The 17,868-nt window shown below is 40.1% G+C and overlaps 2 protein-coding genes across 2 annotated transcripts; one reads left to right on the forward strand and one right to left on the reverse strand.

Annotated features, from left to right (window-relative positions):
• Positions 1-785: 785 nt before the first annotated feature.
• On the forward strand, positions 786-6,048 carry LOC139937544 (uncharacterized). Its single transcript, XM_071932744.1, has 4 exons — positions 786-941; positions 1,440-1,817; positions 3,663-3,795; positions 5,324-6,048. Exons 2-4 carry the CDS (start codon positions 1,443-1,445, stop codon positions 6,010-6,012), a joined length of 1,197 nt encoding a protein of 398 aa, XP_071788845.1. The 5' UTR covers positions 786-941; positions 1,440-1,442; the 3' UTR covers positions 6,013-6,048.
• Positions 6,049-9,049: 3,001 nt separating this feature from the next.
• Positions 9,050-16,948, reverse strand: LOC139937546 (ras-related protein Rab-22A-like). Its single transcript, XM_071932746.1, has 6 exons — positions 16,594-16,948; positions 14,357-14,453; positions 13,549-13,712; positions 12,718-12,747; positions 11,973-12,098; positions 9,050-11,359 (listed from the first exon to the last, which is right to left on the reverse strand). Exons 1-6 carry the CDS (start codon positions 16,649-16,651, stop codon positions 11,133-11,135), a joined length of 702 nt encoding a protein of 233 aa, XP_071788847.1. The 5' UTR covers positions 16,652-16,948; the 3' UTR covers positions 9,050-11,132.
• Between the last annotated feature and the right edge of the window lie 920 nt (positions 16,949-17,868).

Here is a 17,868-nt window from a genome sequence, read left to right on the forward strand (position 1 = left end):
CGACCAAACTGTAAAACAAAACAAAAGATTATGTGAATAAACCATCCTTCGGAATCAGTTGAAACAATCATGCCAATGTCACCATCATCATTATTATCATTCCCCTATATCAAGGTTTTAGCGCCAACCTTGAGGACGAAACAATCATGTAAAGCCGCGTCCCTGATATTTAATTTCGCCATCTTCTCTTTTTAGTATTGTTTGAAGCTTAATTGCATGCATTGCATGGAGATGCGTCGCTTTACGTTACGTGACGCTATGGTACGTTACGTTATGTTGTGTCACGTTACGTTACGTTACGTTACGTTACGTTGCGTTGCGTTGCGTTGCATTGCGTTGCGTTGCGTTTCGTTGCGTTGCGTTACGTTACATTACGTTACGTTACGGTACGTTACTTTACGTTACGTTACATTACGTTACGTTACGTTACGTTACGTTACGTTACGTTACGTTACGTTACGTTACGTTGCGTTGCGTTGTGAGTATGAGATAGTGACGTCTTGGACCAAGACTAGTGTCCGATAGGAAAACTTATTCCCAGAATTTTTGGTTCGTCTTTAGGCAAAGAGCACACGTGGTAGAGATCTTGTATCCTCGTATCCACCTCGCACCTCGCTCCCCTGATCGTAGTGCGATTTGACTGTGGATCGTTATCAGCACTCTAGAAATGCAACAACAAAAGACAGGGATACAAGGGTCAAGTTTTATTGTATCGAACCGGTTGCTGTCTATATTTGTGGCCCCACAATAGTTTTCGGACTTTGAATTTTGTCTATAAACGATGTAGTTGTACAATTATGATGATGTAGTTGATGCATTGTACAATTATATGGAAACTCAGATTGAATTCGATGGAAATATTTTCTTTTTTTGACCGCCATGACTTCTTAACATTTCCTCTTTGTTTGTTAGAATATCATTGATCGAAGACTGTAACCAATGTAAGTACAAACGTATGATAACTAAAATGTTAATGTAAGTTTATGTGGAAACTGTCGGAGAAACAATAACATTTGACAGACTTAGATTGTGCAGGATCGTACAGAAGAAACGGTGTAAACACCTACACAAAGTGTGTACATCAAGCTGTAGTTTTAGCATTCCAGCGCTCGATTTCACAAAGAGCTAAAGATTGATTTTAACAGCAAATCAATCTTAATTGCTCAGCACAATACAAATGACTGTGCTAAAACGAAACAATTCCACTTTGAACAATTCTAAGTGGTAGTTAAAAACTAAACATTATTTTTTTGCTGGACTTCCGAGGACAATATTATCTGACGTCCATCAGTCATGTACTGAAATTAAAATCTTTAGAAAAAAGGCATGAACATATTCCGCAAGGACATGTCTGAACGGAAACTAATCTGTGATATGATAATAAGAAAGGTTTATGTATGAGAAGAACACTGTATTGGTTTTGAAATTCACTCTGATAGGTGATGAGGTCTCAACTTTCACCGACAATGTCACCAACCACCGAACCGACTCATCACCAGGATAAGGACAGTGCCGGCACTAGCGGTGTGTTCACCACGGCACCATCGACTCCTGCTGCCCCTCCGTCCACGATACCTTCCCGGGTGGTCGAGACCCTGGGTTCCGAAGCCGTCCCTCCCGTGCCTCAGGCCATGCTCAAGTCTCTCGGGAACACCTACGTCCTGTGGTTCCCGTTCGGGCTGATAGGGTTCCACCATTTCTACCTTGGGAACCCGAGTTACGGCATTGCGTACCTCACCACGTTTGGGCTGTTCGGTCTCGGGTGGGTGGTGGACTTCTGGCGTATGCCGAAACTCGTCAAAGAAGCTAATCTCAAGGTACTACAGTCATAGTTTTATACAGCTGATTTAAAGGCACTGGACACTATTGGTAATTGTCAAAGACTAGCCTTCACAGTTGGTGTATCTCAACATATGCATGAAATAACAAACTTGTGAAAATTTGAGCTCAGTGAAGTTGCGAGATAATAATGAAAGAAAAAACACCCTAGTCACACGAAGTTGTGTGCGTTTAGATGGTTGATTTCGAGACCTCAAGTTCTAAACCTGAGGTCTCGAAATCAAATTCGTAGAAAATTACTTCTTTCTCGAAAACTACGTCACTTCTGAGGGAGCTGTTTATCACAATGGTTTATACTATCAACCTCTCCCCATTACTCATACCAAGTGAGGTTTTATGCTGATAATTATTTTGAGTAATTACCAATAGTGTCCACTGCCTTTAAAGGCACTGGACACAATTGGTAATTGTGAAGCAACGTAGTTTATTGAGAAAGAGGTAATATTTCACAAAATTAATACTAAAAGACATCAGTTGAAGCCTTTTGTCATGAGTCTAAAAGCACACAAAGTAATGCAACAAGGGTTTTTTCCTTTCATTATTCTCTTGCAAATTCGATGACCAAATGAGCCCAACTTTTCACAGTTTTGTTGTTATGCAAAACGTTGGGATACACCAAGTCAAAAAAATGGTCTTTAATAATTATCACCAAACGTGTCCAGTGCCTTTAAAGACAAAGTATGCCTTTAGTTTTTGGAACCGTTAGATGGTACTAATTCCATATAATGTTGATGTATACAATAAAACAACACGTGAAGAAAAGAAATCATTGGTCGCGTTTTTTGTGATATCGCAAAAAAATCTGCAGCAAAACTAATCATTTTTGTTGTTACACAATGTAATGCATTTTCATAGAATAACAACTTTTGTTACATGCCTGTTGTACTTTGTATTGCATGCCAATCTTGCAAAGTGTGGTTTTCGACCGCCAATTATATAGTAACCTATCAACAGAATAGCATTTGACTGGATGACAACCATCGTGGACAAAGTATAGGCCGGTGGTGTCATGTAGAAATCTTTTCCCTGGAGATTCCCATTTATTAGACTGGTGCCCTGTCTTTATCCGCTTTTCAGAACCAGCGAATTCATTGGATATAATCATTTGATAAACGTGCGGCGACGTAAGCTTTCTATATCATGTGTTTTGATTGGTCCAAGGTGACGTTTGGCAGCTGTACTTACGGTCGTCTGCATATGAATCTAGGAGAAAGGTGAAGATGGACGGGGATTGGTCTACGCTATAGCGGCCACTCTCTAGCGTTTAATTCACGAGCCTCGAAGTGTGACGTCAGATGTTCAGGCTATCCCTATATTAGGCCGTGTCCGAATTGGCGACTTCGGCTACAGCTACGGCTAGGGCGCGCGCGTCTGCCATTCTTCAACACTGACAGACGCGCTGATCTAGCCGTAGCTGTAGCCAAAGTCGCCAATTCGGACACGGCCTTAGACCTAGATCCACTCCAGACGACCGCAAGTGCAGCTGCAACGTCACCCCGGACCAATCAAAACACAGATATAGAAAGTTTACGTCGTAACACGCTTATCCAATGAAATTTTTGTATCCGATTAAATCACTGGTTGCAAAGCAAGTACCTGTGTTTTTACAGTTGCAACTAAAGACAGTGGTCCAGTTTACCCCTGTACGAGAAACATGCACTGAGTGAGGATGATTTAAAGAAGGTGCTATCAGAAGAAGTGTTGTACATAGTTCGCTATATTATGGGGAACCGAATCTGCGGAGGACCAAATCTTCTGCCACACCCGGCCGACGAGTCAATTGTAGGTGTACTTTCAGTTTGTGGTGTTGTTTCTTTTATTAGATTGAGGCCAGATGGATGTGGGAACACGAAATTGCCAACTTGCCCTCAGACGAAGAAGTTCCTAAATTCGACTACGAGATTCCAAAGCGGCTGAGCGATTGTTACCTTTTAGGCTCTCTGACTGGTGTTTTAGGTAAAAACAATAGACATATATGTCTCTCATTACAGATACTGGATTATGTGAGGTTTCAATTCAACTTCATTTACTCTTGTTGTGAAGTGTTCGTATACACGCGTACTTAATCGCAATAAAGTTCAGTTCTTGAATTCAATACAAAAAGTCTTTTTCATACTTCTTTATTTCAACAACTTCCAACTTGCTGGTGCTTGCAGGCATGGTGAACCTAATCACTATTGTTGTATAGTCAGTTCTATGTCCGTTGTGTTTCGTTTAATCCTCTGGATTAGTGCTACATATGCGTGGGACGACATGCTTCCGAGCAACAGTAATCAAGTTTACTTTTGTTGTTCCTGACCCACATAAGTTGTTCCTTGTTGGTCTGTCCAGTTGTTTCCCTCAGTTGATTTACTCCCCATGCCTGCATGCTCCTCTTAAATTCATTCCTTTTTTTTGCTAATCTAGTTACCCTCCTGACATGTTCTGTTCTGGGTTTTTATTTTATTTTGTATATTTATTGTGTGCTTTTTGCTTGTATATTTATTGTATTCGTTATTATTTTGATTGGTTCGTTGCTGTTCGTTTAACTTTTGCTGTTCGTTTAACTTTTGCAGCAGCAGCAGCAGCAGCAGCAGCAGCAGCAGCAGCAGCAGCAGCAATAATAATAATAATAATAATAATAATAATAATAATAATAATAACATGGGGTTCTATTTCCCGGTCGTCGCATGAGGGCGCTATTACAGTCTTCATGAACACAACATGGACACCCAGAAAAAGCAAATTTGTTTTTATTCAAGCAATTGGTTTAACGTCTACGTTTATGAATTACAAACATCTGTAGTGGTTTAGTAAGACAATACGACAATACTTATTCTATAGGCATTGTGAAATCAGTGGTTAAAGGCAGTGGACACTATTGGTAATTACTGAAAAATAACTATTAGCATAAAACCTAATTTGGTAACAAATAATGGGGAGCTGTAAATAATATAAAGAAATGGCTCCCTCTGCTCTGAAGTAACATAGTTTACGAGAGAAGTAACTTTCTATGAATTTGATTTCGTGGCCTCAGATTTAGAATTTGAGGTCTCGAAATCAAGCATCTGAAAGCATACAACTTCGTGTGACAAGGGTGTTTTTTCTTTCATTATTATCTCGAAACTTCCACGACCGATTGAGCTCAAATTTCCACAATTGGTTATTTAATGTAGATGTTGGGATACACCAAGTGGGAATCTGGTCTTTGACAGTTACCAATAGTCTCCACTGTCTTTAAGCTTGCAACTGCAGCAAGTCCTGCAGTCTAACCACTGGATCATGAGATCAGACGCATAAAAGATGCAGCCAGATTGATCTGTCTGTTTAGTAATAGTTAGTAATAGTTAGTTGTTTCTTGGTGCTCATACGTTTTTAAGTGACGCTCAAGGCGCTTCAATATTAAATATTTTCCTGCAAAGTGTATGGGACTATGTTTTAAACTATGAGACCTACTCATGCAGCCAATCAAAAAAACAAAGTTTGTAACTCTTTCTAAATACAGGTCATCATCACCACTACCTGGGTCGCCACGGCTGGGGTCTGCTCTACCTCGTCACTGTCGGTCTCTTCGGCGTCGGTTTCATCAGCGACTGGTTCCGTATGCCGATCCTCCTGAAGCGGTACAACACCAAGAAAGCGCAGCGGAGAGCCGGTCTGAAGGAAGCCCCGAAATACCACCTAGACGACGCCTACATCATGGCCATTCCCGGTGGGCTTCTCGGTTTCCACAACTTCTACCTGGGCCGGTATCTGTGGGGTCTACTCTACCTCTTCTCGTTCGGCATGGTCGGTGTCGGCTGGCTGGTCGATCTGATACGACTACCTTACCTGGTCGAGGACGCGAATCTTAGAGTGGCCTCCGGGCTTTCGCCTCTGTCGCTCGGTATCGCGCAAGGTGCTAAGTACTGCTTGACCGACGAGTCGACGCCCCAGATAGACCCGAACTATTCAGACTACAACTCCGGTCAGTCGCACTATAATGCGGGGATGTCATCGGCTACGGACTCTGACTCGCAGTCTGTGGTCAGTAGGAGAGGAATAATCACACTACAAGGTCAGGTGATGCCTCCTCGGTCAGCCGGATTGCCCGAACCTCCACCCCCGTATTTTCCGCAAGCCGCCTCTACTGACCCCTGGAAAAGCCTTATTGATACCGAAGAACCATTATCCGGGGCCGAGCATGACCAATAACATGCGTACCGGTTTGGCAGGAGATTCCGCCCCTCCCCCCCCCCCCCAAAAAAAAATAATAATAATAATAAAATAAATAAAATAAATAAATAAATAAATAAATAAAAATAAAATAAATAAAATAAATAAATAAATAAATAAATAAATAAATAAATAAATAAATAAATAAATAAATAAATAAATAAATAAATAAATAAATAAATAAATAAATAAATAAATAAATAAATAAATAAATAAATAAATAAATAAATAAATAAATAAATAAATAAATAAAAAAATAAATAAATAAATAAACAAACAAATAAAAAATAGCACCCTCTTTTTAATCCTCCTCCTCCAGCGAATGTTAATTTTCCATTATTGGGCCAAAAATCTCCGGTTTCCCCTAGGACACTGGTTTTAAATAAAATATACTCGATACATTGCAAGATGTTTTAAATAAGTCAAAGTTTCACAAGAACGCGATGTATTCTTTACTGAAAGTGGCAATGTTTCGAAAACAGTAACGTTGTAATCATATTTTAAAGGTCCTTGATCACAATTATTTTCGGGGTCCCATTCTCGTTTATTTTAATGTAAATCCGATAAAGCGTCTCGATATTCTTCAAAACAAGAGGGCGCTAGTGTGCACTGACTTCGCACTTCAGATGCGGCTTGTAGTGGGTGCGTTCGTTTAGCTTCCCTGGGTCGACCCCGGTGTGTGGCTTTTTCCCCCAGGACGAACGGGGGTAATTATCTGCACACGTTCATCCTCGAAAAAAAAACACACACCGGGGTCGACCCAGGGAAGCTAAACGAACGCACCCACTGTAAGAGTCTCAAAGTGTGACGTCATATGTTCAGGCTACACTAGGCTCAGCCTCGTTTCCCGTGGTGTACAATCTCGACGCACTAGTTTCTGTTCTCCCCCTGAATGCCTCGATCTAACGTACCTCGAACATCAAAACAATATGTTGAATACTTTAAGTAGTCCTATGTTGATCCATTCAGTGTTTATAATACTTAGAACGCCATCTTACATGACGCACCAGCAGAATAAAATGACTTGGGGGGGGAGGTAATACTTTGAAATAAAATTGATACGAATGTTACCAAAGTTGCGTTACTCCTATGCAACATTCGGTGTTTATAATACTTAGAACGCGCTCTCACATGACACCTCAGCAGAATAAAATGACTTGAGTGGGAGGTAATACTTTGAAATAAAATTGATAGGAATGTTACCAAAGTTGCGTTACTCTTATGCAAATTAGTTTTTCTATTGTAGAAAAACATAAGCACAAAGGCAATTATACTAATGTTTGTGTCTCACTTGGACGAATAAAACAGACGTGTTAGAGATACAAAAACAATGTTACTGGGAGTGTAAATGTTTACATTATTGACAAACACATCCTACCGCGTGAGTTTAGCAGAAAATTGCGGCCAAACTGGGTTTATCAAAATGTATCAATATAAAAAGCGTAACTTTTACAAATAATAACTTGCAATTTGAAAAAGAAAAAAAATTGTTATACACTCTGTAAATTTTTATCATAATGTTTATTTTATAACACCATGACAACTACATTGTTTTACGCACTAAATATCTGTTTTTTAATTTACGGCAAGTTTTACACGTAAGTAGTTCAATCACATTCTGGAGGCACACAAATTGCAACCATTATCAGTTCCAGCAAGAAGTATAGACGCTGCTCTGGCATTGCAAAGGTCGTGGGTTCGACCCCCCCCCCCCCCCCCCAAGGAAACATGCCAGTGATTTTTCTTCCCAGAACTCGGGAAAATACTGGGTATACACGTCAGTGAACATGGGGTATGACCAAAATTAATAGCTTTACCCCTGATGCAAATGTCCATCTATAAAATAAATAATATATTAAACAAATATATATATATGCTTGTGATTTAATTGGTGCTATTGTTGGATTGGTCACACTCCCCCATCACATTGTGTGCTTGGAATCGCATAAATTCTTCAGACGGTTTTAGGGGGCGTGTACTTCTGTTAAGAACTGGGAATAATTGGGGTACCCTTTGTCCCATTAAGGGCACGGTATGCAATATCAAATGTACAGTCTATATCCTGGCACTCATGTGTGCGTCCATGCACTTAGTTCTTTTGACCGAACATGGCTTCTATAGTCACAAGATTTCGTGACTCTCTAAAATGCGCATAAATCTGAATTACAGACCTTAGCCAAAGTGCCGTTCACACAACAGCAACTTTAACCGTGGTTCCTTGTGTAATTTTATCATGGTTGTAAAATGTAGCAATGTTTGACAAGATTTTGCAAGAGAAACCGGGACAGTCGAAACAGTTCTTGTCCTTTCAAACGAAATACATTTTATGACACTTTACAACCACGCTACAATTTTGCAAGGACCCTTGCTAAAATTGCTCTCGTGTGAAAGGGGCTTTAGACGAATAAGTCAGACACTACATAAATAGTTCGTTATAATATATGAGAATCCCTTGTGTGGGTGTGTGTGGGGGAGGGGGGGCGACACAAATTTTAGCATAGACTTAAAACAGCGTAGACAAATGTTTATGCTTACCTTGCTGTCATAATATTTAATCGTGATCATCATCATTCGGCAAAGACTTGCGTCTGTGGCCGCCTAGTCCTCAACAAAAATAATTGTAATGGGCGCACTCCTGCTCTTCTCTATGTGATTTCTATCTGGACCCAAGTCTCCTTCTTTGTAAATTATTTGGATGCAAAACACACAGTTATTCTCCCAGCCAGTACGACCGGTATGTGAAATAATTATATAACCACTTGAGGGCGCTACAGACAAAACTGGACTATTCATTCGCAAATACTCGGTACGCGCACAATAGACGTGGAATGAGGTGCATGCTGGTCTAGCTAACTATCAAATTTGGGTACTAGCTAGACCAGCATGCACCTCATCCGACAGTTTGCGCTTGCGCAATGGTATTTGCGAAAAGGTCTATGGCATACTATGCAAGGCAAGCGGTTCTTTTATAGAGCATGCTACTCCTGACATCACGTGTATACCAAGGAGCCAGTAAAAACTTTAATTTCTGATGGAGGGGGCAGTTTATACACAGCTCAACGGAAGAAAAATAAAACACTGGTTTTCAATGTACGTTTATATCCGTTTGGGTATGAAAATCTAGGCACACTATGAAAGATTTTTCAAAGTTTTATTTAATAAAAAAAATTAATTCAAGCTACAAAATAGAAAACTGCATAGTGTCTTGCCTAAGAAATCCCCCGGATGATGGACACGTGTATAATCGTTTTACAATGCGACTTAAGCCCTATTCACACGACAGCAATTTAGCGAGGGTCCCTTGCTTAATTTAAGCTTGTCTGCGAAAAAGGAAAGGACATAATAATGCTTACAGGCCTAACTGTCCATAACAGACGGACAATTTCAGTTGATTTAACTATAGGTAACTCGGAAAGTCCAAACACTTGTCATTTTCACACAAAAACTGCAATTTGTAAAACTTCAAAACCAAGCTCAAATTAAACAAGGGACCTCTGCTAAATTGCTGTCGTGTGACAGGGGGCTGTATAGTCAACATGGTGATGTAGTCTTCCAATTTTCCAAAAAGAACTCACGTGTCTGTTGTGTCTATCCGGATCAAACGGAACCCTTCGCTCGATTCCGGCAGCCTGTCCAAATGCGCTGATGCACATTCCCGTGACCTATTAGTATTACCCAACGGTCGCAATGTTTTGTTCTTTTTCTGGACATCAAAATTGCAATCCTCAAAAATTGTCCAGATTTTGTTTAAGGATTACCTTTACTTGAATCGGCCTTAAAAAAGCAAACTCTCTTTTGAAAAGCATTACCTTAGTGGCAGTTTTTATCTATAGAAATACCTAAATTGCTCCCCCACCAAGCACCCCCACCGGCCGCCTCTTCCCCTTTACGAAACAAATCGACTACAAATAATAATAACGCTTTAATGTGTAAACTTCACAGCAAATCACTATTATTATTCTTTGCCCTGTAATAAAAAAATAACACTCCATCAAGATATTCTTCTTTTTTGTGAAGGATAATTAAAAAACATTATCGATGCAGTCTTCGTGCTTAATCATGTTGTACTGTGGTGGTGTGCATTGTGGGCCGAATGCACTATATAAACTACATCCTAAACAAGAATCAGCCTATCACATCAGTGAAGCATGAGACCTGCGGGTCCAAGCTAAGTGTGTTGACTCTAGTCGGATCTACACATTCTCAAAAAAAGCGTCCTTGTGGGACAATCTTTTGTCTAAACTTTGTTGTCCCTACATTATTTTAAAAAGAATCTAAAAATACATTGTAGGCCAATACACAATTCCTTGTGGCGCACCCGATTTGTTGTCCCTGTTGTTTTTGTCCTTTCATAAAAGGTACCGACAGTGAGCACATTAGCTTAGCCCAGTGGTCTTGAATTAGACTGGGTGTGGCCGAGCAAAGTGTGTTTTGACTCCAGTCGGTTCCAAGTATCAAACCCAACCAAAACAATGAATAGCAGAATTTGAAACTTTGCATGGTGGACATGAAGAGGTTTGCGATAACACCATGTGAATAACTCAGTAAGTGGCTTCTTATATTTATCACTCATTTTATCCGTCACTCAGTGACGTTTAAGGAGCTTCAACATTCAGTAAATCCTTGCAACTAGTCTAGTGTTGGTTCCGAAAAGAACCGATGGTAACGACTCAATGTTTCAACCAGAAGCAAGTTCGAGTGCGCACATTAGTAGACTGCTGACCAGCAATGAGTACAATCGGTATACCATGGTATTCAACACTCAGTTACATTTTTCCGTTTTCGCTATAGTGTCACTGGTTCCCTCTGCGCTTTACACGTGTTATACAATACAATATACAATACAATGGGTTTTTATATAGCGCCATTTCACTTAGACCACAGCACTTTAGACGAACAATGGAGCATGGAACATGCTATCGTTACCACTGACATGCTCACGAGGCTGGTTCCAAAATAATGGTCGATCACAGTAGTCAGCCAATGGTCAACCAGCCTGGGTTCGAGTCAAAATAGTCAACCTTAAAAGTTAACTATAGCGCACACTCGAACTTGCTCCAGAATGAAGTTCTCATTTCAAGCAAATCATGACGTCATCATCAGCAGCACCTCCCTGTTGTGTTGTCATCTTCCTCCTCCTCGTCTTCCTCCGGCATCTCCTCCCTCTTGATCTGTTCCCGAAGAAGCTTCAAATTTGGCGGGAAAGAGACTAAGTCTACGGACTTTCTGCGTGAGTCGTAGTCCTTGGTGACAAGCCCACAGTTGGGGGCGCTCTTACTGAGCGAAATGAGCGCCAAAGACAGCCGCAGAAATGCTTCCTGAACTCCTGTGTTATATAGGAATACTTTGATTAAAAAATTATCATATAAGCAGGCTGTAACAATAACATTATGTGTTTTTACCAGCCAACAGAGGGCGCTGTTCCCGAGGTTAGTTAAACGTCTTCTCCACAAAGAAGTCTCAAACTTGTGTTTCCCTACAACTGCGTCAGACCCATAGGTCTAGAAAGAACCCGATCTTTTAACACAGGCATATGATGAGATGCAACAATTTACAATAAAAAAGGGAAAACAAATTTAGAATTTTAGTAATTTAGTTGTAAAAAGTGGTATGAAACGGGAATGAAAAAGTTGTAAAACGGGAATATGAATTTATAAAGCTTTGATAAATACCTACTTTTAAATATGACAGTTATTGAAACCATTTTATCTGTGTTGTGTTGGTTTGACTGGGCCCAACTTTATAAAGCCGCTTAAGCAGAAACAAATTCCTAAAAATGTTCTTGCTTAGTCAAACAAGCAGGATATAGTGTTCGTGTATGTGAAATGGTGTTTTAATTTGCTGGTAACTTTTTTTGTGGCAAAAATAATTTAGGTTATGCCTGGCTACTTGTTGTGATCGAGCAGTTCCATGAAATTGGACGAACTATTTCCTTTTACCTTCGTTTGTGAGAGCTGACGTTTCGAAGAACAACGCTCCAATTGAAGCAGCGTACATCAAGGCTTCGTCAGCAGCCACTTTGCGTTGTTCTTTCAAGTCACATTTGTTTCCCAAGACGCACATTACTGCAAAGCAATAATCCACAACCAACATACAATCACAGAACTATGACTGAAGAAAAGTGTAACAGCGTCTGCTCAGAACATAGGGTAAATAGTGCCAATTTCATAGATCACCGGCGGATCCAGTGGGTAGTCATGGGGGCCATACCCCCCCCCCCCCCCTCACGTGGCTGCTGGATGCCATTTTCGGCTTAAAGGCAGCACAACCCTATGCAAACTGTAGGCTTGATCCAAGTCCCATTCTCGTGTGAGAGGTCCAAAGCATATCGCACCAACTATAGCAAACATGCCGTACAGCAGTTTGCACTCGCCGTCAAAATGTGGTCTGAAACAATAGTTTTCTGGCGATGGCACGGGATTGGGACTTGAGGCAAGTCTAACTTGTTTGGCAACCTGTTCTCGCCAATGCATTCGTATTGAGGAAACGCGCAAGTTGTCGCAAAATATTCCAAAACGAGTTACAACTCTAGATATACCAGCCAATTTGCCTTTCAAAACCACCACCTCTTTCAACAAGAAAGTGTTACATAAAGCTCATTTCTAATTTCTTTGGGAGTAAGCATAAATTATCCGTTTTCTGCGAAATGCCTTTAATACAAATGATGTGGCCCCTCGTACTCACCTATTGGTGTGTCAACTGCCTTCTTCAGTTCTGAAACAAAGACAAACAACAGTATTCAGAGGTTGAAAGATGAAGTTTTCAATTCAATCTGGGACACCATTTTGTTTTCTTCTTTGTTAATGTTTGGCGATTACTCAGGTGGCACATGACGTTACATATCAAACAATCTCTCTACTGAGTGGCTAGTAATTGTTCGCCATCTTTGATGTATTTGAGGTGGGATAATAATAATGTTGGACAATTCTAGTGCTCCATGTCAGTCAATGATGACACTCCTGGTGGGAAAGGGAACAACAAGTCTGCTAATACACAGTGACACAAGACAACCATCAGCTAAATGCTATATTGTTTACAAAATAGATATGTTTTGAGATGATTTTGGAATTAGGAACAAGTATCTGCTTTTCTGCGTCGATGCAAGACCAACTTGGAATAAATTGGGGTAAACCAAATGAAATGACACCAAATGCGATTGTGGCATAAAATCACCCCCAGTCTATGCCACACCCATGACGTCCATCCCTGGAAGAGCAGTGCTACCTTGTAGACCTGATGGCAGCAAACGAGAAGGGATGTGAGATGCGCCTAATCCTGGCCAAACATTTGAAGAGTAAATGATGGACTCGAAATAGAGACATTTATTTTTCCATTACAACATCGCTGCCGTGACTCAATGATGGAGAATTTTAAAAAACAAAATTAAAGAGGATTGTGGGAAATTCGTGACGATTGCAATCCACCTAAAAGGGTCATGTACCTGAGGAAACTTAGTCCCCGTTCCAATTTCTACACAATTCTCTTTGAAAAACTGACTGCTAATATGCCACTGACCTTCGGCCCAAGTTTTCATATTCTCAAATGTTGAGTACTGTGTGATGTCGTATACCAAGAAGGCTGCATTGGCTTTCCTGTAATACATCGGAGCCATGGATCGGAACCTTTCTTGGCCAGCCGTGTCCCATAGCATCAGCTTCACTCTGTGGTTATCCACGGTCCTGTTAAAAGGGGGAAGTAAACGTTTAGTAATAACTCGAGTTAATTTTCAAAGTGCAGTCTTAAAATTAACGAAAAAAAAACTATTGCTTTGTAGCCTATATCACTTACGATAGAATAAATCATTTTGTAATTTTGTATTGCCTACGAAGTAATGCGGTTTTTTAAAATGTTAATCATATGTATGCCCAATTTGAATATGGTTATCGCTACTGTGGTAACGCTTCTCATTAGTTGTTGTTTGACTCGATCCAGTGTACATAATTAAAATAATTTCGTGCACTCGAAAACTTCATTCCCCTGGAATAATCCCTTTGTTCACCCCAAAAATGTAATTTCGGGGGAACGTAATACTTTTTTAAGGACAAAAATTCGTGGGGACACAAGTGTACATCAAGGAAACGAAACACCATTTTATAATTATAAGTTTTAGGGGAACCATTACTTAATAGAGGGAACAAAACATATTTCGAGGGAGTAAGTGTTTTGGGGGAGGAAGAGGGAGTGATTCCAGTCCGTTTAGGGGATCCATACATCGGGAAGGTTGTTAAAAAGACGTGTGTCAAATCGCCATACCTAATCTGAAATTTACGTTCAAGAAGCTTGAAGACGGAATATGTATAAGTGTTTTTATAATTATACTCACATCTTGAATGTAAAGAAAGAAGCGCCGACTGTTGGACTCACATTTCTGCTGAATATTTTCCCCACGTACCTCACTACAATACTTGTTTTACCAACACCTGACGGTCGAAGGAAAGTAATTATCAAGTATAAGGTTTAATCTAAACAAAGAATTATTTTTGTTAGAGCTTTTATGAAATGTACATTATAAGGCAGGAAGGGAGCTCATTCGCGTCTAGTCTTGGACCAAGACGTTAGTGATCGATAGATAGTGCACTACGCCCAGTATCGTATCAACCGACATGACTGCGACTACTGACGTATTGGGTCAAGACTAGTTCGCATCCGAATTCAAATGAAGAAAAAATAACAAACAAACAAAATGAGCAATGCCCTCAACACCCAAGCATTATTATTATGGTACAGAAATCCCAATCTTTGCTAAACTGAAAAGAACTCTGACCTCGTATCACTCTGTACCACGGGAGGAAATTAATTTGATCTTTGTATTGTTGTCGTTACCAATATTTTTCACCATAAAAGTAAAACAGTGGTGAGAAAATTTCTGCTTATTTTCCATAAAAAAAAATGGTTGTGTTTGACTTTACTTACTCGTGTCTTCACTATTGCTCTTTGGAGGATGTGGTATTTGAAAATGACGCCATGTTTAATTAACCAATTTACTTGACCGGTATCGTAATGACCATGACGTCACAATGACGATGTACTGATAGCCTCTAACCTTTTGACCTTTACACTGACATAGATGTTCACCTTCAACATGCAACAAGTATAATAATGTTTGCTTAATGTCTGTGCGCACCGTGGTAACAGTGATAAGATAACGGGTGTCAAAGGCCCAATTTCCTTGCTCATTTACTCAACTTAAAAAATATCTTTCTATATAATTCATTTTATAAGAAACGGTTACAAACGCTTTTCAAAGACCAACTCGACCGACCCAAGGCAACGTGTTCCTTAAAGCAAACAAAGTAGCCAAGCACAACAAAATTATGCTTACCAGAATAGGGTTACCAGCCAAAATATCCTGTCACATGTAGAAATTGTGACTGGTATCCTGCTTATTTCTGCTTAGCAGATAATTATTAAGTAATATTTTCTGCCTAGGCAGCTCTATGAAATCGGGGCCTGGTTGCTGCCAGTGGACTATTATACTTCGCGTTGGAATGGTAAGTCCACTAACTTTGAACCTCATTCTTATCATTACGAAATGAACCCAGAAAACCCTACCCCTGCCACGCCATGGCATTTTAAATCGTGACAAACCGCGAGAATCACAAGAGATTATTGAATCCAAACTTAGTTCCCTTAAACCACCTTGTCATTGGTTGTGCTTTTCCCCGCGAAATTGCCAACATTGACTCGACCAACAAGTCAACTTAAGTGGTTAATGTCAATGGTCACCCACAGAAGCCGTTTTAATCGCATTAGATGAGCATTTGCTTTTGTTTTTAGATTGTCGACCTTTTATTTGAATGTTGTTTTTGACGATGTTGTTCTTGTTGTTGTTGCCAGTGTTGGTGCTACTGCTATTGTTGTTGTTGTTGTTGTTTTTGTTGCTGTTGCTGTTGCTGTTGCTGCCGCCGTCGTCGTCGCCGTTGTCGTTGTCGTTGTCGTTGTCGTTGTCGTTGTCGTTGTCGTTGTCGTTGTCGTTGTCGTTGTCGTTGTCGTTGTTGTTGTTGTTGTTGTTGTTGTTGTTGTTGTCGACGTTGTTGTCGACGTTGTTGTTGTTGTTGTTGATGTCGCTGACTGTCACTGTTGCTTTCGATATCACTGTCCGCTGTCCCTGTCCCTCTGTATATGTATGCTACTATGCCAACTCTACCTTTGTGGATATCCTGTCGCTGTCCCTGGCACTATCCCTGTCACTGTCCCTGTCGCTTACGCTGTCGTTGTTGCCATTGCTGTCTTTGTTGATGTTGCTGTCTCTGTCTCTGTCGCTACCGCTGTCGCATTCGTTGTCGATGCCGTTGTTTATGTTGTTGTCGTTTTTTACTGCTATAGCTTATTAAAGTCAGCTAAGTATTCACAACATATTTAAAATGAGCTACCGATCCCAACAGCCAAACTTCCTTAACATTTTGTATTTTGGGGCAGGAGTTGTCAAATCTTCTTGATCAATGCAACAGAACAAAAGTGATACTCACGAGGAAATCAAAGCATAAAACATAAAGATTGGATTTTGTTTTAAAGAAATTACTATAAAATTAAATAAAACATATTAATTTTACACTTTACCTTCTCTTCCTAAGACAACCACCTTGGCTTCCAGAGCTTTCATCCGAGGTGTAGCCATTTTGACAATAATATAAATCACCTACTAGAAATAAACTTGCAGGAGTCCCGTGTTCGGTGTTTTCTTCTGTTATTTCAGTTTTGAATCCCTTCATCAGCCACAATGCCTTTGACCATCCACAAAGGAAAGCTTTTCTGTCCAGAAGGGTATCTCAAAGATACACCAGTCTCCATGAATGGCAAATTGATAAGTAAAGTCACGGAATATTGTTTTTACGAATCAAAACTGGAATCAGATGGTGCATTTTGTTTCGCGAGAACCATTTTTCGTGTTCTGCCACTTTGTGTGTGAGTCGTGCTTTACGTGGGTCTAATGAATGCAGTGCAAAGGTCATTTTGTGTACAGTGTCGTTATCTTTTTATATTGATAAGACAACATTTTGTTTCTATTTTTATTTTGTTGTGAAGGCATGGCTTTGGGGCAGTGTTTTAGATCGGAGTGTTGATGATAGCGACTTAAAAATTTATTATAAGACAGTTTCTTGACAAAAAGCTTTCTCGGTGAAGAACCCACTATAATATCGAAGTCTTATATAGCGCACGTATCTACCAAACAAGGTACTCAAGGCGCTGAGTATATACAAACTTTCAGAAAGATAGGTTATTGCAGTGATGAATTCTGAGACCCAATTATTACTATACCACGTACAAGTCGTGTCATAGGCTACTTTTTTATACTTTTTTCATCCAAAACTAGTGGATGTTTAGCGGTCCAAGTGCAAGTATTTACATTAAATGTGTTCTATGAGTTGTAAGAACAAAAGCACGAAAGAGAGAACAAAAATGTGCTGCTAAAAAATAATCAGCACAGTGCTAGAATGACTAGAAATAGCAGTTGACAGACACCTAATGGCTGGTAGAGCTGCAATCTGGACACCTGAAGGTTTTTCTAAACCTCGGCCAGGCTATGGCTCCAGCACCGGCCAGGTCTCCATTTGATCATGGAAACAACGTGTAAAATGTACCCTGCCATGAAACTGGCGACGAAGTCCAAGCCGAAGCCGGAGAGCCAAGGTCGAGGTTTGGAAACGGCCCTTGCTTTGAAACGAACAACTATCGCCTCCTCCGTGTTCACGTTTGCTTGGTAAGTCATCATAGCGCCCTCTGTTGAAATAAATTGGTGAAGCTTTACGTACACGCCGTATCGTTTGATATACATGTACATGTAAAAGGTGGGAGATGTGTATCATTTTATCTAGTTTCAGTTGTCTTGTGTAC

This window comes from Asterias amurensis, chromosome 5, assembly GCF_032118995.1.
Source record: "Asterias amurensis chromosome 5, ASM3211899v1".
Taxonomy (NCBI): domain Eukaryota; kingdom Metazoa; phylum Echinodermata; class Asteroidea; order Forcipulatida; family Asteriidae; genus Asterias; species Asterias amurensis.

What these genes read in the sequence shown, in the direction of transcription:
- LOC139937544 (XM_071932744.1), top strand. Translation starts at nt 1,443, where the DNA reads ATGAGGTCTCAACTTTCACCGACAATGTCACCAACCACCGAACCGACT. An exon ending in TCAAAGAAGCTAATCTCAAG is followed by an intron (nt 1,818 to 3,662) that starts GTACTACAGTCA and finishes TTCTTTTATTAG; the next exon opens with ATTGAGGCCAGATGGATGTG. An exon ending in CTCTCTGACTGGTGTTTTAG is followed by an intron (nt 3,796 to 5,323) that starts GTAAAAACAATA and finishes TTCTAAATACAG; the next exon opens with GTCATCATCACCACTACCTG.
- LOC139937546 (XM_071932746.1), bottom strand. Translation starts at nt 16,651, where the DNA reads ATGGCTACACCTCGGATGAAAGCTCTGGAAGCCAAGGTGGTTGTCTTA. An exon ending in TCTTTCTTTACATTCAAGAT is followed by an intron (nt 13,713 to 14,356) that starts GTGAGTATAATT and finishes CCCTTTTAACAG; the next exon opens with GACCGTGGATAACCACAGAG. An exon ending in GTCAGCTCTCACAAACGAAG is followed by an intron (nt 11,360 to 11,972) that starts GTAAAAGGAAAT and finishes TATATAACACAG; the next exon opens with GAGTTCAGGAAGCATTTCTG.